The 16,249-nt window shown below is 46.5% G+C and overlaps 1 protein-coding gene across 1 annotated transcript; it reads right to left on the minus strand.

The window, feature by feature from the left end:
* Window positions 1-328: 328 nt before the first annotated feature.
* Window positions 329-15,969, minus strand: LOC119944560 (S-methylmethionine--homocysteine S-methyltransferase BHMT2-like). Its single transcript, XM_038765556.1, is given in 8 exon segments — window positions 329-471; window positions 474-550; window positions 3,189-3,417; window positions 6,005-6,187; window positions 7,420-7,567; window positions 10,456-10,647; window positions 13,574-13,665; window positions 15,789-15,969. Coding segments are annotated over 8 exon segments (1,194 nt in total). The 3' UTR covers window positions 329-379.
* Between the last annotated feature and the right edge of the window lie 280 nt (window positions 15,970-16,249).

Below are 16,249 nucleotides of genomic sequence, written 5' to 3' on the forward strand. Positions count from 1 at the left end.
TTATGGCATTTATTAAGCGCTTACTACGTGCAAAGCACTGTTCTAAGCGCTGGGGTAGATACAAGGTAATCAACTTGTCCCGCGTGGGGCTCACAAACTTAATCCCCATTTTCCAGATGAGGTAACTGAGGCCCAGAGGAGTCAAGTGACTTGCCCAAAGTCACACAGCTGACAAGTGGAGGAGTCGGGATTCGAACCCATGACCTCTGACCCCGAAACCCAGGCTCTTTCCACTGAGCCACGCTGCTTCTTGCTCACATCCACCCCAGCACTTGGTACAGTTCCTGACACATAGTAAGCCCTCAACAAATACCATCACTATTATTAGTAGTAGTAGTAGTAGTATTTATTAAGTGCTTAGCACAGGAAGAGCACTGTACTAAGCACTGGGAAAGAATCCAGAGGTGGGATTGGGACCCAGTTCTGGGCCAGTGGTTGCTTGCTGCATCAGCTCAGCGGTTCCTTTGGTCAAGCATCTGGCCGTGACATCGAAGGACAGTACGGTCTGCCAGAAGCGAGCGGCAGATTCTGCCAATACTCCTTCCTCGCCCTGAGTGGAGGCAAAAAAAAACAACATTTTAGAATCCAAAATGAGAGAGGGTCCAGAGTCTGAAAGGTCTCAGTCTTGTTTATAGGATTATGTGGCAAACATTAATGTCTGGTTAATACCATTGGAGACTTTTGTCCTCCTGACCTCCCGCAAGATGCGAATTCAAGTATAATTCAGAAATACCACAAAATGTCCAGCTGTTTCATATTTATTTACCATTTATATAGCGTTCAGTCTTTCCCCAGAGCTTTACAACTTTTATTTTGGTATTTGCTAAACGCTCACTCCGTGCCAGGCACTGTTCTAAGCCCTGGGGTAGATAGAAAGTAATCAGGTTGAACCCAGTCCCTGTCCCACATGGGGCTCACGGTCTTAATCCCCGTTTTACAGAAGAGGGAAATGAGGCTCTGAGAAGTTAAGTGACAGCGTGGCTCAGTGGAAAGAGCCCGGGCTTGGGAGCCAGAGGTCATGGGTTCTAATCCCGGCTACGCCATGTGTCAGCTGTGTGACTTTGGGCAAGTCGCTTTACTTCTCTGAGCCTCGGTTCCCTCATCCGTAAAATGGAGATGAAGACTGTGAGCCCCCCGTGGGACAACCTGATCACCTTGTATCCCCCCCAGTGCTTAGAACAGTGCTTTGCACATAGTTAGCGCTTAACAAATGCCATCATTTTTTTGTTTTTGTCCAAGGATACGTAAAAGTGGCCTGAGGCACAGCTCCACTAGGCCGTGCCGATTACAGTTATGACCTCAATGGACTGTTGTGATAAATCTATTACACAAGAAGCAGAGTGGCCTAGTGGACAGAGAACGGGCCTTGGAGTCAGAGGAGATGGGTTCTAATCCTGCCCTTGCCCCATATCTGCTGTGTGACCTTGGACAAGTCACTTCACTTCTCTGTGCTCGGTTACCTCGTGTGTAAAATGGGGATTAGGACTGTGAGCCCCATGTGAGGCAGGGACTGTGTCCAACCTCATTAGCTGGTATCAATCAATCAATTAATCAATCGTATTTATTGAGCACTTACTGTGTGCAGAGCACTGTACTAAACGCTTGGAAAGTACAAGTTGGCAACATATAGAGACAGTCCCTACCCAACAGTGGGCTCAGTGCCTGGAATAAAGTAAGTGCTTAACAAATACCGTTAAAAGAAAAAAAAAAGAATTTCAATGATTTGCCCTTGGTCACTGTTATCAACAAGAAGGGTGCAAAATAGGTAAATCGGTGTAAATCGGCCTCAGGGTTCGAGAACCCAAGGTGGTGACGCAGAGTCATTCATTCATACGTATTTATTGAGCGCTTACTGTGTGCAGAGCACTGTACTAAGCGCTGGGGGGGATACAAGGTGATCAGGTTGTCCCACAGGGGGCTCACAGTCTTCATCTCCATTTTACAGATGAGGTAACTGAGGCTCAGAGAAGTAAAGCGACTTGCCCAAAGTCACACAGCTGACAAATGGCGTAGCCGGGATTAGAACCCATGACCTCTGGCTCCCAAGCCCGGGCTCTTTCCACTGAGCCACGCTGTCACTTAACTTCTCAGTGCCTCACTTACCTCTTCTGTAAAATAGGGATTAAGGCTGTGAGCCCCATGTGGGACAGGGTACGTGAGGTACGAGTGGCAAGCAGCCCCGATCCCATTCCCACTGTTTCTTTTATTGAGTTAAAGCAACACGGGAGCGAGCAATGGGAACTTCAGGGAACCAATTAGGACCGACAGGATGTTATTCATTCATTCAATCGTATTTACTGAGCGCTTACTGGATGCAGAGCACTGTACTAAGCGCTTGGGAAGTATAAGTTGGCAACATATAGAGACGGTCCCTACCCAACAGCGGGCTCACAGTCTAGAAGTCTATATATGTTTGTACGTATTTATTACTCTATTTATTTATTTTACGTGTACGTATTTATTACTCTATTTATTTATTTATTTATTTTACGTGTACATATTTTTTCTATTTATTTTATTTTGTTAATATGTTTTGTTTTGTTCTCTGTCTCCCCCTTCTAGACTGTGAGTCCGCTGTTAGGTAGGGACCGACTCTAGATGTTGCCATCTTGGACTTCCCAAGCGCTTAGTACAGTGCTCTGCACACAGTAAGTGCTCAATAAATACGCTTGAATGAATGAATGAATATAAGGGGGAGATGTATGTTATGTTATATGTTATAAATTCTCATTAGTCTCTGTTCGCACAGCCTTGTACTGGTTGTTGTTATCTGCCCTATGACCTTGCATAGACAGGTGTTACTTGTTACTGGCCTTGAAGACATTCTGTTGTGGAGCCTTGCGTAAATACAAAAAGGAGTTGCTCTCGGCCTGCACAAAATGGAGGGTTACTGTCGGTATGCACAAAATGGAGTCAGTCGTGCCAAGTCCGCTGGCGGACAACAGTTCACCCAGAAAATCAGTTAAGAAATTTCTAGCGGTCGCCCTTGTGCCACATCACCGGCGCCGCAGCTGCCCAACGTGGGAGTCGAAGTGAAACTTCGACTTTTAGACTGTGAGCCCACTGTTGGGTAGGGACTGTCTCTATATGTTGCCAATTTGTACTTCCCAAGCGCTTAGTACAGTGCTCTGCACACAGTAAGCGCTCAATAAATACGATTGATGATGATGATGATGAAACGCGCCTACCTGGCCCTAATCCAGGGTTTGGTGTGCATGTCCAGGCCGCTGCCCCAGCTCCCGTGCTTGTCGGACGCCGGCGGCAGAAACCCCCGCTCCGGGGCCAGCTCCTCGGCGATGGCTCGGACGTGGTAGGGTTCGAACCCACAGCAGCCGCCGATGTACCTCACGCCCAGCTCGTAGGCCTCGCGGGCGTATTTCTGGACGTCCCACCGGGTAGCAACTCTGGGTTCCAGGCCTGAAATGAAAAGACTCTTCATTCGCTTCAGCCCTGTTAACATGTATTTTTTCTCACCCTCGCTTCGTGGACACAGGCCTTGGGCTCTGAAGAGTTTACACCTGAAAGGGAGGAAAGAGGATGAAGAAACACAGAGCCCACAAAACCTCAAACATAAAGTTACACACAACACAAAAGACAGGAATATGTGCACATCATTTTGACCTGCCATTTCAACAAAGTTGTCCCTTGGGCTCAGCCTCTCCACTCCTATCCATTGTGCTATTCTGTTTTTTTTTTTTTACGGTATCTGTTAAGCGCTTACCATGTGCCAGACACTGTTCATTCATTCAATCGTATTTATTGAGCGCTTACTGTGTGCAGAGCGCTGTACTGAGAGCTTGGGAGAGTACAAATTAGATTAGAGAAGCAGTGTGGCTCAGCGGAAAAGAGCCTGGGCTTTGGAGTCAGAAGTCATGGGTTCAAATCCCAGCTCCACCAATTGTCAGCTGTGTGACTTTGGGCAAGTCACTTCACTTCTCTGGGCCTCAGTTACCTCATCTGTAAAATGGGGATGAAGACTGTGAGCCCCCTGTGGGACAACCTGACCTCCTTGTATCCTCCCTAGCGCTTAGAACAGTGCTTTGCAAATAGTAAGCGCTTAATAAATGCCATCATTATTATTATTACAATACAACAATAAACAGACATATATCTTGCCCACAACGAGCTTATAGTCTCGGGGGGGGGGGGCACGGTAGGGGGGAGACAGATATTAATATAAATAAATTACAGATATGTACATAAGTGCAGGGGGCTGGGAAGGGGGATGACTATTCTGAACGCTGAGAGAGATACAAACTAATCAGGTTGGGCATACACAATGTCTTTCATGGGGCTCACAGACTTACTCCCCATTTTACAGATGAGGTAACTGAAGCCCAGAGAAGTGAAGAGATCTGCCCAAAGTCACAGAGCAGACAAGAGCCAGAATTAGAACTCACATCCTTCTGGCCCCCAGGCCCGTGCTGTAATCAATAGGCCACACTATTTGTTTTCTTACCCCCCACCCCCAGCAAAATCTATAACCTCTTCAGCCTCTTCAGCTCAGTCTGAGTGTGCATTTGACTGTTTATCCACACTTTTTTATGACAGTATTACATCTAGTACAGTGCTCTGCACACAGTAAGTGCTCAATAAATACAATTGATTGATCTAGACTGTGAGCCCACTGTTGGGTAGGGACCGTCTCTATATGTTGCCAACTTGTACTTCCCAAGCGCTTAGTACAGTGCTCTGCACACAGTAAGCGCTCAATAAAAACGATTGATTGATTGATTGATTGATCAGCTTCTCATTCGTGTTTTTCCACCCTAGCTTAGATTGTAAGCTCCACAAAGGCAGGGCTCTGCTCTATTCTTTATAGGGCACCCACAGCACAAACAGGCAAAGCAGACTCAGATGATTTACAAACAGATGGAGGAGGAGAGAGAATACAGCTCTGTAGCTATAAAGCTATAACTGGCAATTGCATTATAATTATGGCTTTAATTCTATTTGTTCTGACGATTTTGACACCTGTCTCCATGTTTTGTTTTGTTGTCTGTCTCCCCCTTCTAGACTGTGAGCCCGTCGTTGGGTAGGGACCATCTCTATACATTGCCGACTTGTTGATGCTGATGATGATGGCATTTATTAAGCACTTACTATGTGCAAAGCACTGTTCTAAGCACTGGGGAGTTTACAAGGTGATCAGGTTGTCCCACGGGGGGCTCACAGTCTTAATCCCCATTTTACAGATGAGGTAACTGAGGCACGGAGAAGTTAGGTGACTTGCCCAAGGTTACACAGCTGGCAAGTGGCGGAGCTGGGATTTGAACCGATGACCTCTGGCTCCAAAGCCCAGGCTCTTTCCACTGAGCCACGCTGCTTCTCTATACTTGTACTTCCCAAGCGCTTAGTACAGCGCTCTGCACACAGTAAGCCCTCAATAAATACGATTGAATGAATGAATGAATAATTGGAAAGATGAGAAAATGAATCTGTGGTTGTCCATCAAATTCAAAGGAGGTATCGTCGATGGTGGAGTTCACTTATGAAAAGACCAACGTAGCAGTGTCAGGATTAGAACCCAGGTCCTCTGAATCCCACGCCCAGTCTCTTTCCACTGTGTCATACCGCTTCTCTAACGCTACTCCCTTCTTGCTAGCAAAATGCCATGCTGGTCCATCCTCCGCAGTTGATTCCCAGTTTTCAGCTGGGATACATTGTCTGAGGCCTTGCTTCTCTATGACTTTACAAGGCCTCCTAACTTTTTGTTTTCCACTTTAAGCGCCTCTTACAGCAGTTGTTTGGGTAACCTGCTATCACTCCTTCTCCTCACATAGGGGCCCCAGGACATCTGTGTGTAGGCAAGCACAGCTTGGAGGCTAGGAGACTGCTATGCTCCCTAACTTTGTTGTTTGTGATCTTGCCTTGCCATTTGCGATTGAGCGTGGCCCGTAAGTGGGGCTGATGGAATCAAAGAAAGGACTGGGCAACATTACGATTCTGCATTCTGTCCCAAACAGACAACCAGAGAGACCATTTGACAAATGCCACAACTTACCGAAAGGATATTCTGGGAGATCGACATATCCGGCTCTGCCACAGTCAGGGGTGTGGAATGCCAGCGTCTGGACCATGAGGTGAGCTTTCAAGCCAGCAGACTTCAAGCCGTGCTTCATGAGCGACATGGTTTTCAAGCTAGTCACAGGCCCAAAACGGCAGTTCACTCCAACGAGAGAGGCTCCTAAAAGAAGGACATTTACCTCCTCCAGGATTCACTTTCCCCGTTTCTCCAAACATTTACCACCTCCAGGATTCACTTTCCCCGTTTCTCCAAACATTTACCTCCTCCAGGCTTCACTTTTCCCATTTCCCCGAACATTTACCTCCTCCAGGATTCATTTTCCCCTTTTCTCCTTCCCTCATTCATTTTTTTCTTCCTAGGTCATATCATCGCAATTGTACTAACAAACCCCTCCTACCCACTTTAGCATTAAGTACTACTCAAGTACTACTTCACCTCTCCAACTCTCCAATCTATTTTTCCTCCTCTGTAGACTACAGTTTTTTTCCTCTTTTTCCTCAAGACTGTAAGGTCCTCGTGGGTAGGGACTGTCGTATTATATTCTCCCAAGCTCTTAGAACAGTGCTCTGCAAACAGTAAGTGTTCAATAAATGCTACTGACTGATTGATTGATCTGAAATTTACTCTGTTTCTGAATCCCCTATTAAGTTGTATGCTTCTGGAGGGTAAGGGTCTTAACTTTTATCTCTAGTGTACCTCCGAAGTGCTTAGTACAGTGTTCTGCATACAGTGAGCACTGAATACTTGTGATTGATTTACATGGGATTGATTGTAGACTTGTTAAGAAGAGTCAACAGATTGTAATTTCTCATACAAATTTGAGGGTTGCATTCTTGCACACCCCAGGCTCACACTGTACTTAATGATAGCATTTATTAAGTGCTTACTATGTGCAAAGCACTGTTCTAAGCACTGGGGAGGTTACAAGGTGATCAGGTTGTCCCACGGGGGGCTCACAGTCTTAATCCCCATTTTACAGATGAGGGAACTGAGGCCCAGAGAAGTGCCCAAGGTCACACAGCTGACAAGTGGCGGAGTCGGGATTTGAACCCATGACCTCTGACTCCAAAGCCCGGGCTCTTTCCACTGAGCCACGCTGCTTCTCTCCCACGTGTGACATCAAACGGACGCATACGACCGTTTCTTCCCACGCGTGTTGCGCTGAATTCAATCAGGCTCACGCCGTTGGAAGAATGTTACCCAGTTCTCCTTCTGGCCAAGACAAAGCACGTGGTCGGGCACCATGTTCATTCATTCATTCATTCAATCGTATTTATTGAGCACTTACTGTGTGCAGAGCACTGTACTAAGCGCTTGGGAAGTACAAGTTGGATTGAGGGTCCCCTCACTAGCTTCAGAAGCTGCTGCAAATCCTCAGACTAAAAGCTTACCAGCCTTGACCAGCCGGATGGCACATTCTCCGGGCGGAATTCCGTGCACATCTCCCTCCGGACCGATGCACATGGTAGCCGCCACAGGCTTCCCAGACGCCTTTAAGACTTCGACAGCCCACAGGGCTTCTTCAACGTGCTCAAAATACTGAAGGAAATGCCATTAACTAGCACTCACGTGACACAGTAGTAACAGTGAACCCATTGCAGCTTTTCTGAGTATTTTCTCCATGCTTATTCTCAGGTTCCCTCATTGGGAAATGAAAAAAGATTATCCTACTAGGATCGCCTACGCAAAAGAGCTTATATGTCGATCATCCCTTCCCTAAATAATCTTGGTCTGTCTTCCCAACCAGAGCAGAAGCTCCGCTCGAGCTGGGAATGTGTGTTTGCTCCCGTGGACAGCCCCTAAACCCTCAATGCCGCAGGAACTTAATAAATACCGTGGGTTCAAGAGTGTCTATTGAGTGTCCACAAAGCACAGAGCACTGACTAGTGCTGTGGGAGATTACACCGGAGAACACGAGACAGTTCCTGCTTTCAAAAGGCTCACAATCTGAGAAAGAATTAATTCAGATACGGAACATACAAATCACACGACCGAGGGGTGAATAAAAGAGAGAGTGCGGGAATCAGTGACACTGTGCAACCTTTAGCTATCAACAAGTATGGGGGGAGAGGAAGGAGGATTTTGAACGCTCAGTCAGGACGGATTAATCTCTGAAGGCCTCAAGGAGAAGGGAGAGGATCTTCAGGATACCAGGAAACGCCTGAAGGAGAAAATCCTGCTACGTCCTCGACCACAAAATTGTGCCAACTTCTCTGCCTGATGCAGGCAGGGCCGGAATTGTAATGCAGAGGAGGGATAGGATAGCTGCTGACAATCCACCCAGAAACTGTGAGACTGTGAGCCTCACGTGGGACAGGGACTGTGTCCAACCACATTAGCTTGTATCCACCCCAGCGCTTAGTACAGTACCTGACACATAGTAAGCGCTTAACAAATGCCACAATTATTAATTATTATTATTAAAAGGACAAGGACAATTAGCCCTTGGGGTAACCTTTGAACGAAGGAGAGGAGTCCCTTGCCAGCCCTGGGCCCAGATGGGCAGAAAGATCAGACGCTTCCTTCTCCCCCTTTTAGACTGTGAGCCCACTGTTGGGTAGGGACCGTCTCTATATGTTGCCAACTTGGACTTCCCAAGCGCTTAGTACAGTGCTCTGCACACAGTAAATGCTCAATAAATACGATTGATTGATTGACTGGTTAATAATAACAATAATGGTATTTGTTAAGTGCTTTGTTATTATTAACCAATCAATCAATCAATCAATCGTATTTATTGAGCATTTACTGGTATTAATGGTATTTGTTAAGTGCTTACTATGTGCCAAGCACTGTTCTAAGCGCTGGGGTAGATACAAGGTGATCAGGTTGTCCCACGGGTGGGTCACAGTCTTAATCCTCATTTTGCAGAGGAGGGAACTGAGGCCCAGAGAAGTGAAGTGACTTGCCCAAAGTATCACACAGCTGATAAGTGGTGGAGCCGGGATTAGAACCCATGACCTCGGACTCCCAAGCCCGGGCTCTTTCCACTGAGCCACGCCGCTTCTAGCACCTGCACCTCAATTATCATCATCATCAATCGTATTTATTGAGCGCTTACTATGTGCAGAGCACTGTACTAAGCGTTTGGGAAGTACAGATCATTATAATAGATCATTATAATCATTATAGAAGATCATTATAATAATGATCGTAATAACAGTGGTATTTGTTAAGCACTTGCCGTGCGTCTAGCGCTGTTTTCAAGGGGGAAGATACAAAATAATCAGGTCAGATAGAGTCCCTGCCACGCACAGGGCTCAAAACCTAAGTAGGCGGGAGAACAGGTATTGCTATTTTACCCTTGAGGTAACAGACACAGAGAAGTTAAGGGACTTGCCCAAGGTCACACAGCAGATGTGGCAGAGCAATCAATCAATCAATCAATCGTATTTATTGAGCGCTTACTATGTGCAGAGCACTGTACTAAGCGCTTGGGAAGTACAAATTGGCAACATATAGAGACAGTCCCTACCCAACAGTGGGCTCACAGTCTAAAAGGGGGAGACAGAGAACAAAACCAAACATACTAACAAAATAAAATAAATAGAATAGATATGTACAAATAAAATAAATAAATAAATAAATAGAGTAAAAAATATGTACAAACATCTATACATATATACAGGTGCTGTGGGGAAGGGAAGGAGGTAAGATGGGGGGATGGAGAGGGGGACGAGGGGGAGAGGAAGGAAGGGGCTCAGTCTGGGAAGGCCTCCTGGAGGAGGTGAGCTTTCAGCAGGGCCTTGAAGGGAGGAAGAGAGCTAGCTTGGCGGAGGGGCAGAGGGAGGGCATTCCAGGCCCGGGGGATGACGTGGGCCGGGGGTCGATGGCGGGACAGGCGAGAGCGAGAGCAGGGATTAGAACCCATGACCTTCTGATTCCCAGGCCTGTGCTGTCTTCGCTACACCATGCCGCTCCCGTTGAGTACTTATTGTGTGCAGAGCACTGTATTAAGTGCTTGGGAGAATACGCTAAAACTATATCCACCATGCCAGGATCTTCTTCAAGGGAGTCGCCCTCCGGCTTCAGCGGGAGAGTTAGGGTCACCCCATTGACCACCCCCAGTTTGTTGACTCTATTTATTATTATTATTATTAGTATTAGTATTAGTATTTAGTATTAGTATTAGTATTTAGTATTAGTATTTATTAGTATTATCATTACTCTATTTATTTATTTATTTATTTATTTTACCTGTACATATCTATTCTATTTATTTTATTTTGTTAGTATGTTTGGTTTTGTTCTCTGTCTCCCCCTTTTAGACTGTGAGCCCACTGTTGGGTAGGGACTGTATATGTTGCCAACTTGTACTTCCCAAGCACTTAGTCCAGTGCTCTGCACACAGTAAGCGCTCAATAAATACGATTGATTGATTGATTGATTGATTGACGACGATCCGGCCCTTTTCCTCTGAGGCTCACCTCCGCAATCAGGAAGTCCACGTTCTTTCGGATGAAGACCTCTAGTTGCTGTTGAAAAACGCTTTTAATTTCCGCTTCGCCCTTACGACTTTGGTACGACGGGGTCCGGCTGATCCCCCCAGCTACCAGGCCGTCCCCTTCTTCGGCTACTTCTCTGGCGAGGTCACAGGCCGCTTCGTTGATTTTCTTCCACTAAAATTTGAGAAATAAGACTTAGGGTGAATACGTTGTCAATAGCGATAGAAATCTCAGTCCCAGCCACTTGTTCCTCTGAGCACAGTTTTGATTAGTTCTAGAGAACGGCATTTTAAAAATATTTCTTATTGCATTAGTAAGTTAAATAAGCAGTTTAATATATGAGGACGTTCCACTTCATCAGCAGGCCGGCCAGACAGAAACGTGAAATTGTTTCAGTGAGATTGCTGGGAGATGAAATATGGGCTTCTCCCTCACAATGTCACGTATTTTAAATCGGTTAACAAAAGCGGACCTCCGATAGATATTAATTTGAATTTACACATTATCTTTTTGGTAGCGGACCCCATTTCAAATTTCAGTTATTTTCCAGAAATAGGGTTTATTTTTCGATCATTCCAATTTTCACTCCCTGGAACGGTATTAGTTTAAAGAGGAGACTGAGGTTTTTCTACCATTTCTCTAGACTGCAAACTCACTGTGGGCAGGGAGTATGTGTACCGACTGTCAAGTATGTGTACCGACTGTCACATTGTTCTCTCCCAAGCACTTAGTACAGTGCTGTGCATACAGTAAGCCCTCAAAAATTATGATTGATTGATTGATTCTCTTATCGCATACCCCAGTGGGACAGAGACCCCTCTCCTTCTCCTCAGGACAGTCAGTATTTTTTTTTTAAATGGTGTTTGTTAAGCGCTTACTACGTGCCAAGCACTGTTCTAAGCGCTGGGAGGGGATACAAGGTGATGAGGTTGTCCCGTGTCGGGCTCACAGTCTTAATCCCCATTTTACAGATGAGGTAACTGAGGCTCAGAGAAGTGAAGCGACTTGCCCAAGGTCACACAGCAGACATGTGGCAGAGGCGGCATTCGAACCCATGACCTCTGACTCCAAAGCCCGTGCTCTTTCCACTGAGCCACGCTGCTTCTCTGTAAGCTTCTTTGTAAGCACTGTGGTTGGACTTGTGGGGAAAGCAAAGTCAGAGGATCTGAGTTCTAATTCCAGCTCTGCCGCTGTCTGCTGTGTGACCTTGGGCAAGTCAGTTACCTTCTCTGTGCTTCAGTTACCTCATCTGTAAAATGGGGATTGCTCTGGACCAGGGATTGTGTCCAACCTGGATATCTTGTATCTGCCCTAGTGCTTAGTACGGTTCCTGGCACATAGCGCTTAACGAATATATATATAAAAAAAGATTAACAGCAACAACAGCGTAGCTCACTGGAAAGAGCCCGGGCTTTGGAGTCAGAGGTCATGGGTTCGAATCCCAGCTCCGCCAACTGTCAGCTGTGTGACTTTGGGCAAGTCACTTAACTTCTCTGCGCCTCAGTTCCCTCATCTGTAAAATGGGGATCAAGACTGTGAGCCCCCAGTGGGACAACCTGATCACCTCGTAACCTCCCCAGCACTTAGAACAGTGCTTTGCACATAGTAAGCTCTTAATAAATGCTATCATTATTATTATTATAACAACAAAAAAATCCAGAGCTGGTAAGTGGCTGAATCAGGGGAACTCTGCTGAGTTCTGCGGGGGCGTAGGATCCCGCTCCATGAGGGCGATGAGGGATATCGCTCCCTGGGATTTGGATAGTGAAATCACCCTGCAAAGCAGTTTCGACTGGAGGCCTCCTCTCATCATCATCATCATCAATCGTATTTATTGAGCGCTTACTGTGTGCAGAGCACTGGACTAAGCGCTTGGGAAGTCCAAGTTGGCAACATATAGAGACGGCCCCTACCCAACAGTGGGCTCACAGTCTAAAAAGGGGAGACAGAGAACAAAACCAAACATACTAACAAAATAAAATAAATCGAATAGATATGTACAGGTAAAATAGAGTAATAAATATGTACAAACTTATATACATATATACAGGTGCTGTGGGGAAGGGAAGGAGGTAAGATGGGGGGGATGGAGAGGGGGACGAGGGGGAGAGGAAGGAAGGGGCTCTCACTCACTCCCGGTCTCTGACAATCCCTGAGAGTTTCCAATCGGGGTTCCAAAGGTCCAACACGGTGGATTTCTGGCCCGTTGGCTCTTTGAAGCCTATTCCCTCCCGGTGCCTAACCCCCTTGCCTAAAATCGCCCCCACGCTTACAGTGAAAAGTTGGCATTTATGCCAATTTATGCCAATTTATGCCCTGCCCCTCCCAAGTCTTATCCCACTTGCTCCCCAGCCCCAAATTCCAGCCCCCTCTGGTCCCCCAGACTCCTGAGGAGGTATGGGCACCCTTTGTGGATGTGTTGCCACGCGGCTCAGTGGGAAGAGCCCGGGCTTGGGAGGCGGAGGTCATGGGTTCTAATCCCGGTTCCACCGCTTGTCAGCTGTGTGACTTTGGGCAAGTCACTTCACTTCTCTGTGCCTCGGTTCCCTCATCTGGAAAATGGGGATTAAGACTGTGAGCCCCACCTGGGACAACCTGATCGCTTTGTATCCTCCCCAGCGCTTAGAACAGTGCTTTGCACATAGTAAGGCTTAACAAATGCCATTATTATGGCATTTGTCTTCTAGTCTATCACAGTCTATCTAGTCTATCACAGTCTTCTAGACTGTGAGCCCACTGTTGGGTAGGAACCGTCTCTGTATGTTGCCAACTGGTACTTTCCAAGCACTTAGTACAGTGCTCTGCACACAGTAAGCGCTCAATAAATACGACTGATTGATTATTATTATTATTATTGATGATGATGATGAATAAATATGATTGATTGATTGATTATTATTATCGGGGAATGGAAGACTGCTGGTTCCTCCAGAGGAATGGGGGAGGGCTGGGGCTCACTTTTTCTTGGTGCGGTAACCCTTGAGAAAAGTAGATAATGTCCCTGGATGAGAAACTCAAGGATGTTTTCAGGCCATTTCTGCCAGGTCCCACTAAGAAGATATTTTAATTGTGGAATTTCTTGTTCTGCATCAGAGTCTACCTTGCAGTCCAGAGAGTCCTCCCCAGCGAAAAAGGTAAATGTCTGCATGACATTTGATCCGGCCCGGAGGAACTCACGATGAAGCTGGAGAACTGCAAGATTAAAGGAGAAATTATACCGATGGATCCCGTTCTCACACCCTCCCCGGCCTCGCATCTCATTTACTGCAAAATGCTGTACCCATTTACTTGACAAAAAGACTTCAATTAAGGTGAGTATCACCCTGAGCAGCGGTCGTTTGGGGAGGGAGTGTGGCTTCATGGAAAGAGCACAAGCATGGGGAATCGGGAGACCTGGGTTTGAGTCCCAGCTCTGCCACTGGCCTATTGTGTGACCTTGGACAAGTCACTTTAACCTCAGTGGGCCTCAGTTTCCCTATCTGAAGGATAGGGATCGACTAGATCCCGAGTCCCCTGAGGGACAGGGAGAAGCAGTGTCGCTTAGTGGAAACAGCACAGGCTTGGGAGTCAGAGGTCGTGAGTTCTAATCCTGGCTCCGCCACTTGTCTGCCGTGTGACTTTGAGCAAGCCACTTCACTTCTCTGTGCCTCAGTCACCTCACCTGTAAAATGGGGATGAAGACTGTGAGCCCCACGTGGGACAACCTGATGACCCTGTATCTACTCCTGCGCTTAGAACAGTGCTTGGCATATAGTAAGCGCTTTATAAATACCATCATTATTATGTTTGATCACATAACCACGTGCCTACCCCACGTAGCACACTAAGCAAATAATACTAACGATGATGATACTATTTCTTAAACGCTTACTGGGTGCCATCATCATCATCATCAATCGTATTTATTGAGCGCTTACTATGTGCACTGTACTAAGCGCGTGGGAAGTACAAATTGGCAACATATAGAGACAGTCCCTACCCAACAGTGGGCTCACAGTCTAAAAGGGGGAGACAGAGAACAAAGCCAAACATACTAACAAGGTAAAATAAATAGAATAGATATGTACAAATAAAATAAATAAATAAATAGAGTAAAAAAAAAATATGTACAAACATATATACATATATACAGGTGCTGTGGGGAAGGGAAGGAGGTAAGATGGGGGGATGGAGAGGGGGACGAGGGGGAGAGGAAGGAAGGGGCAAGTATTGTGCCAAGTGCCAAGTACTGAACTCTGCTCTGGGGTAGATACAAGAGAATTGGATCGGACATAAATCTTGTCCCACGTGGGGCTCACAAATCCCGTAAGGATTATTACGGTTTCATAGGACAGCCGCAGCCTCATCCTCCAGGTCATTGCTGTGAGAGACCAGGCCGGTCTGGCACAAAAACAGACTTAATTGGGTTGAATCAGGTTCAGTCATTACCTCAGTTTCCACAGTCTCACACCCACGCTAAACCCTTGTTCTAATCCCGGCTCCGCCACTTGTCAGCGACAAGTTGGACCAGGCCGGGAGTTTCAGCCCCTACAGGGCTGTAGTTGAGGGGACCTTGTATAAGGCTGAGCAACCTCTGCTCTCCTGCTCTACAGGGACTTGCACTTAATAATAATAATAATAATAATAATAATAATAATAATAATAACATTGGCATTTGTTAAGCGCTTACTATGTGCAAAGCACTGTTCTAAGTGCTGGGGGGGTTACAAAGTGATCAGGTTGTCCCATGTGGGGCTCACAGTCTTAATCCCCATTTTACAGATGAGGTAACTGAGGCTCAGAGAAGTTAAGTGACTTGCCCAAGGTCACACAGCAGACATGTGGAGGAGCTGGGATTCGAACCCATGACCTCTGACTCCAAAGCCCGTGCTCTTTCCACTGAGCCATGCTGCTTCTTATTTAGCTCTTGGTCATCTGCCGCCCACTTACATACAATGAAAGTTTCCAGGAGGGTGAGAACAGAGGTCCCATCTCTCAAGCAGGTTTTGAAAAGGGGAATCATCAGAGAAGCAGCGTGGCTCCGTGGAAAGAGCACGGGCTTGGGAGTTAGAGGTCATGGATTTGAATCCCGGCTCCGCCACTTGTCAGCTGTGTGACCTTGGGCAAGCCACTTCACTTCTCTGGGCCTCAGTTCCGTCAGCTGTAAAATGGGGATTAAGACTGTGAGCCCCACGGGGGACAACCTGATTACTTGTATCCCCCAAGTGCTTAGAACGGTGCTTTGCACATAGTAAGCGCTTAACAAATACCATCATCATCATTATTATTATTATAAATGCATTTTCCTGCTGGGCAGTGGCAATGGAGAAACTCACCAGCTTCTGGGTGCTCTACGACCGCTTCTGGGGTCCAGGGTCCAGCTTTCACATACCCCCTCTTCTCCAGGGCGAAGACAAACCCTCCATCTCCAATCACCACCTCGCCCCCATTCAACCGGTCTAGAATCCCCTGTAAAAGGAAGGAGGGAAACAGTTCACAGGAGCTTTTGGAGAACATTCATGTTCTTCAAAGACAGGGCTTTGGGCTGATACCCACTGAGTAATGACTTATGTTTCCCAAAGACACATTAATTGCCCCCATTGGGCTCCTGAAGAAGCTATAATAATGATAGCATTTATTAAGCGCTTACTATGTGCAAAGCACTGTTCTAATTTTGTTAATATGTTTGGTTTTGTTCTCTGTCTCCCTCTTCTAGACTGTGAGCCCACTGTTGGGTAGGGACTGTTTCTATATGTAGCCAACTTGGCTTAGTACAGTGCTCTGCACACAGTAAGCG

Source organism: Tachyglossus aculeatus, chromosome 23, assembly GCF_015852505.1.
Source record: "Tachyglossus aculeatus isolate mTacAcu1 chromosome 23, mTacAcu1.pri, whole genome shotgun sequence".
Taxonomy (NCBI): domain Eukaryota; kingdom Metazoa; phylum Chordata; class Mammalia; order Monotremata; family Tachyglossidae; genus Tachyglossus; species Tachyglossus aculeatus.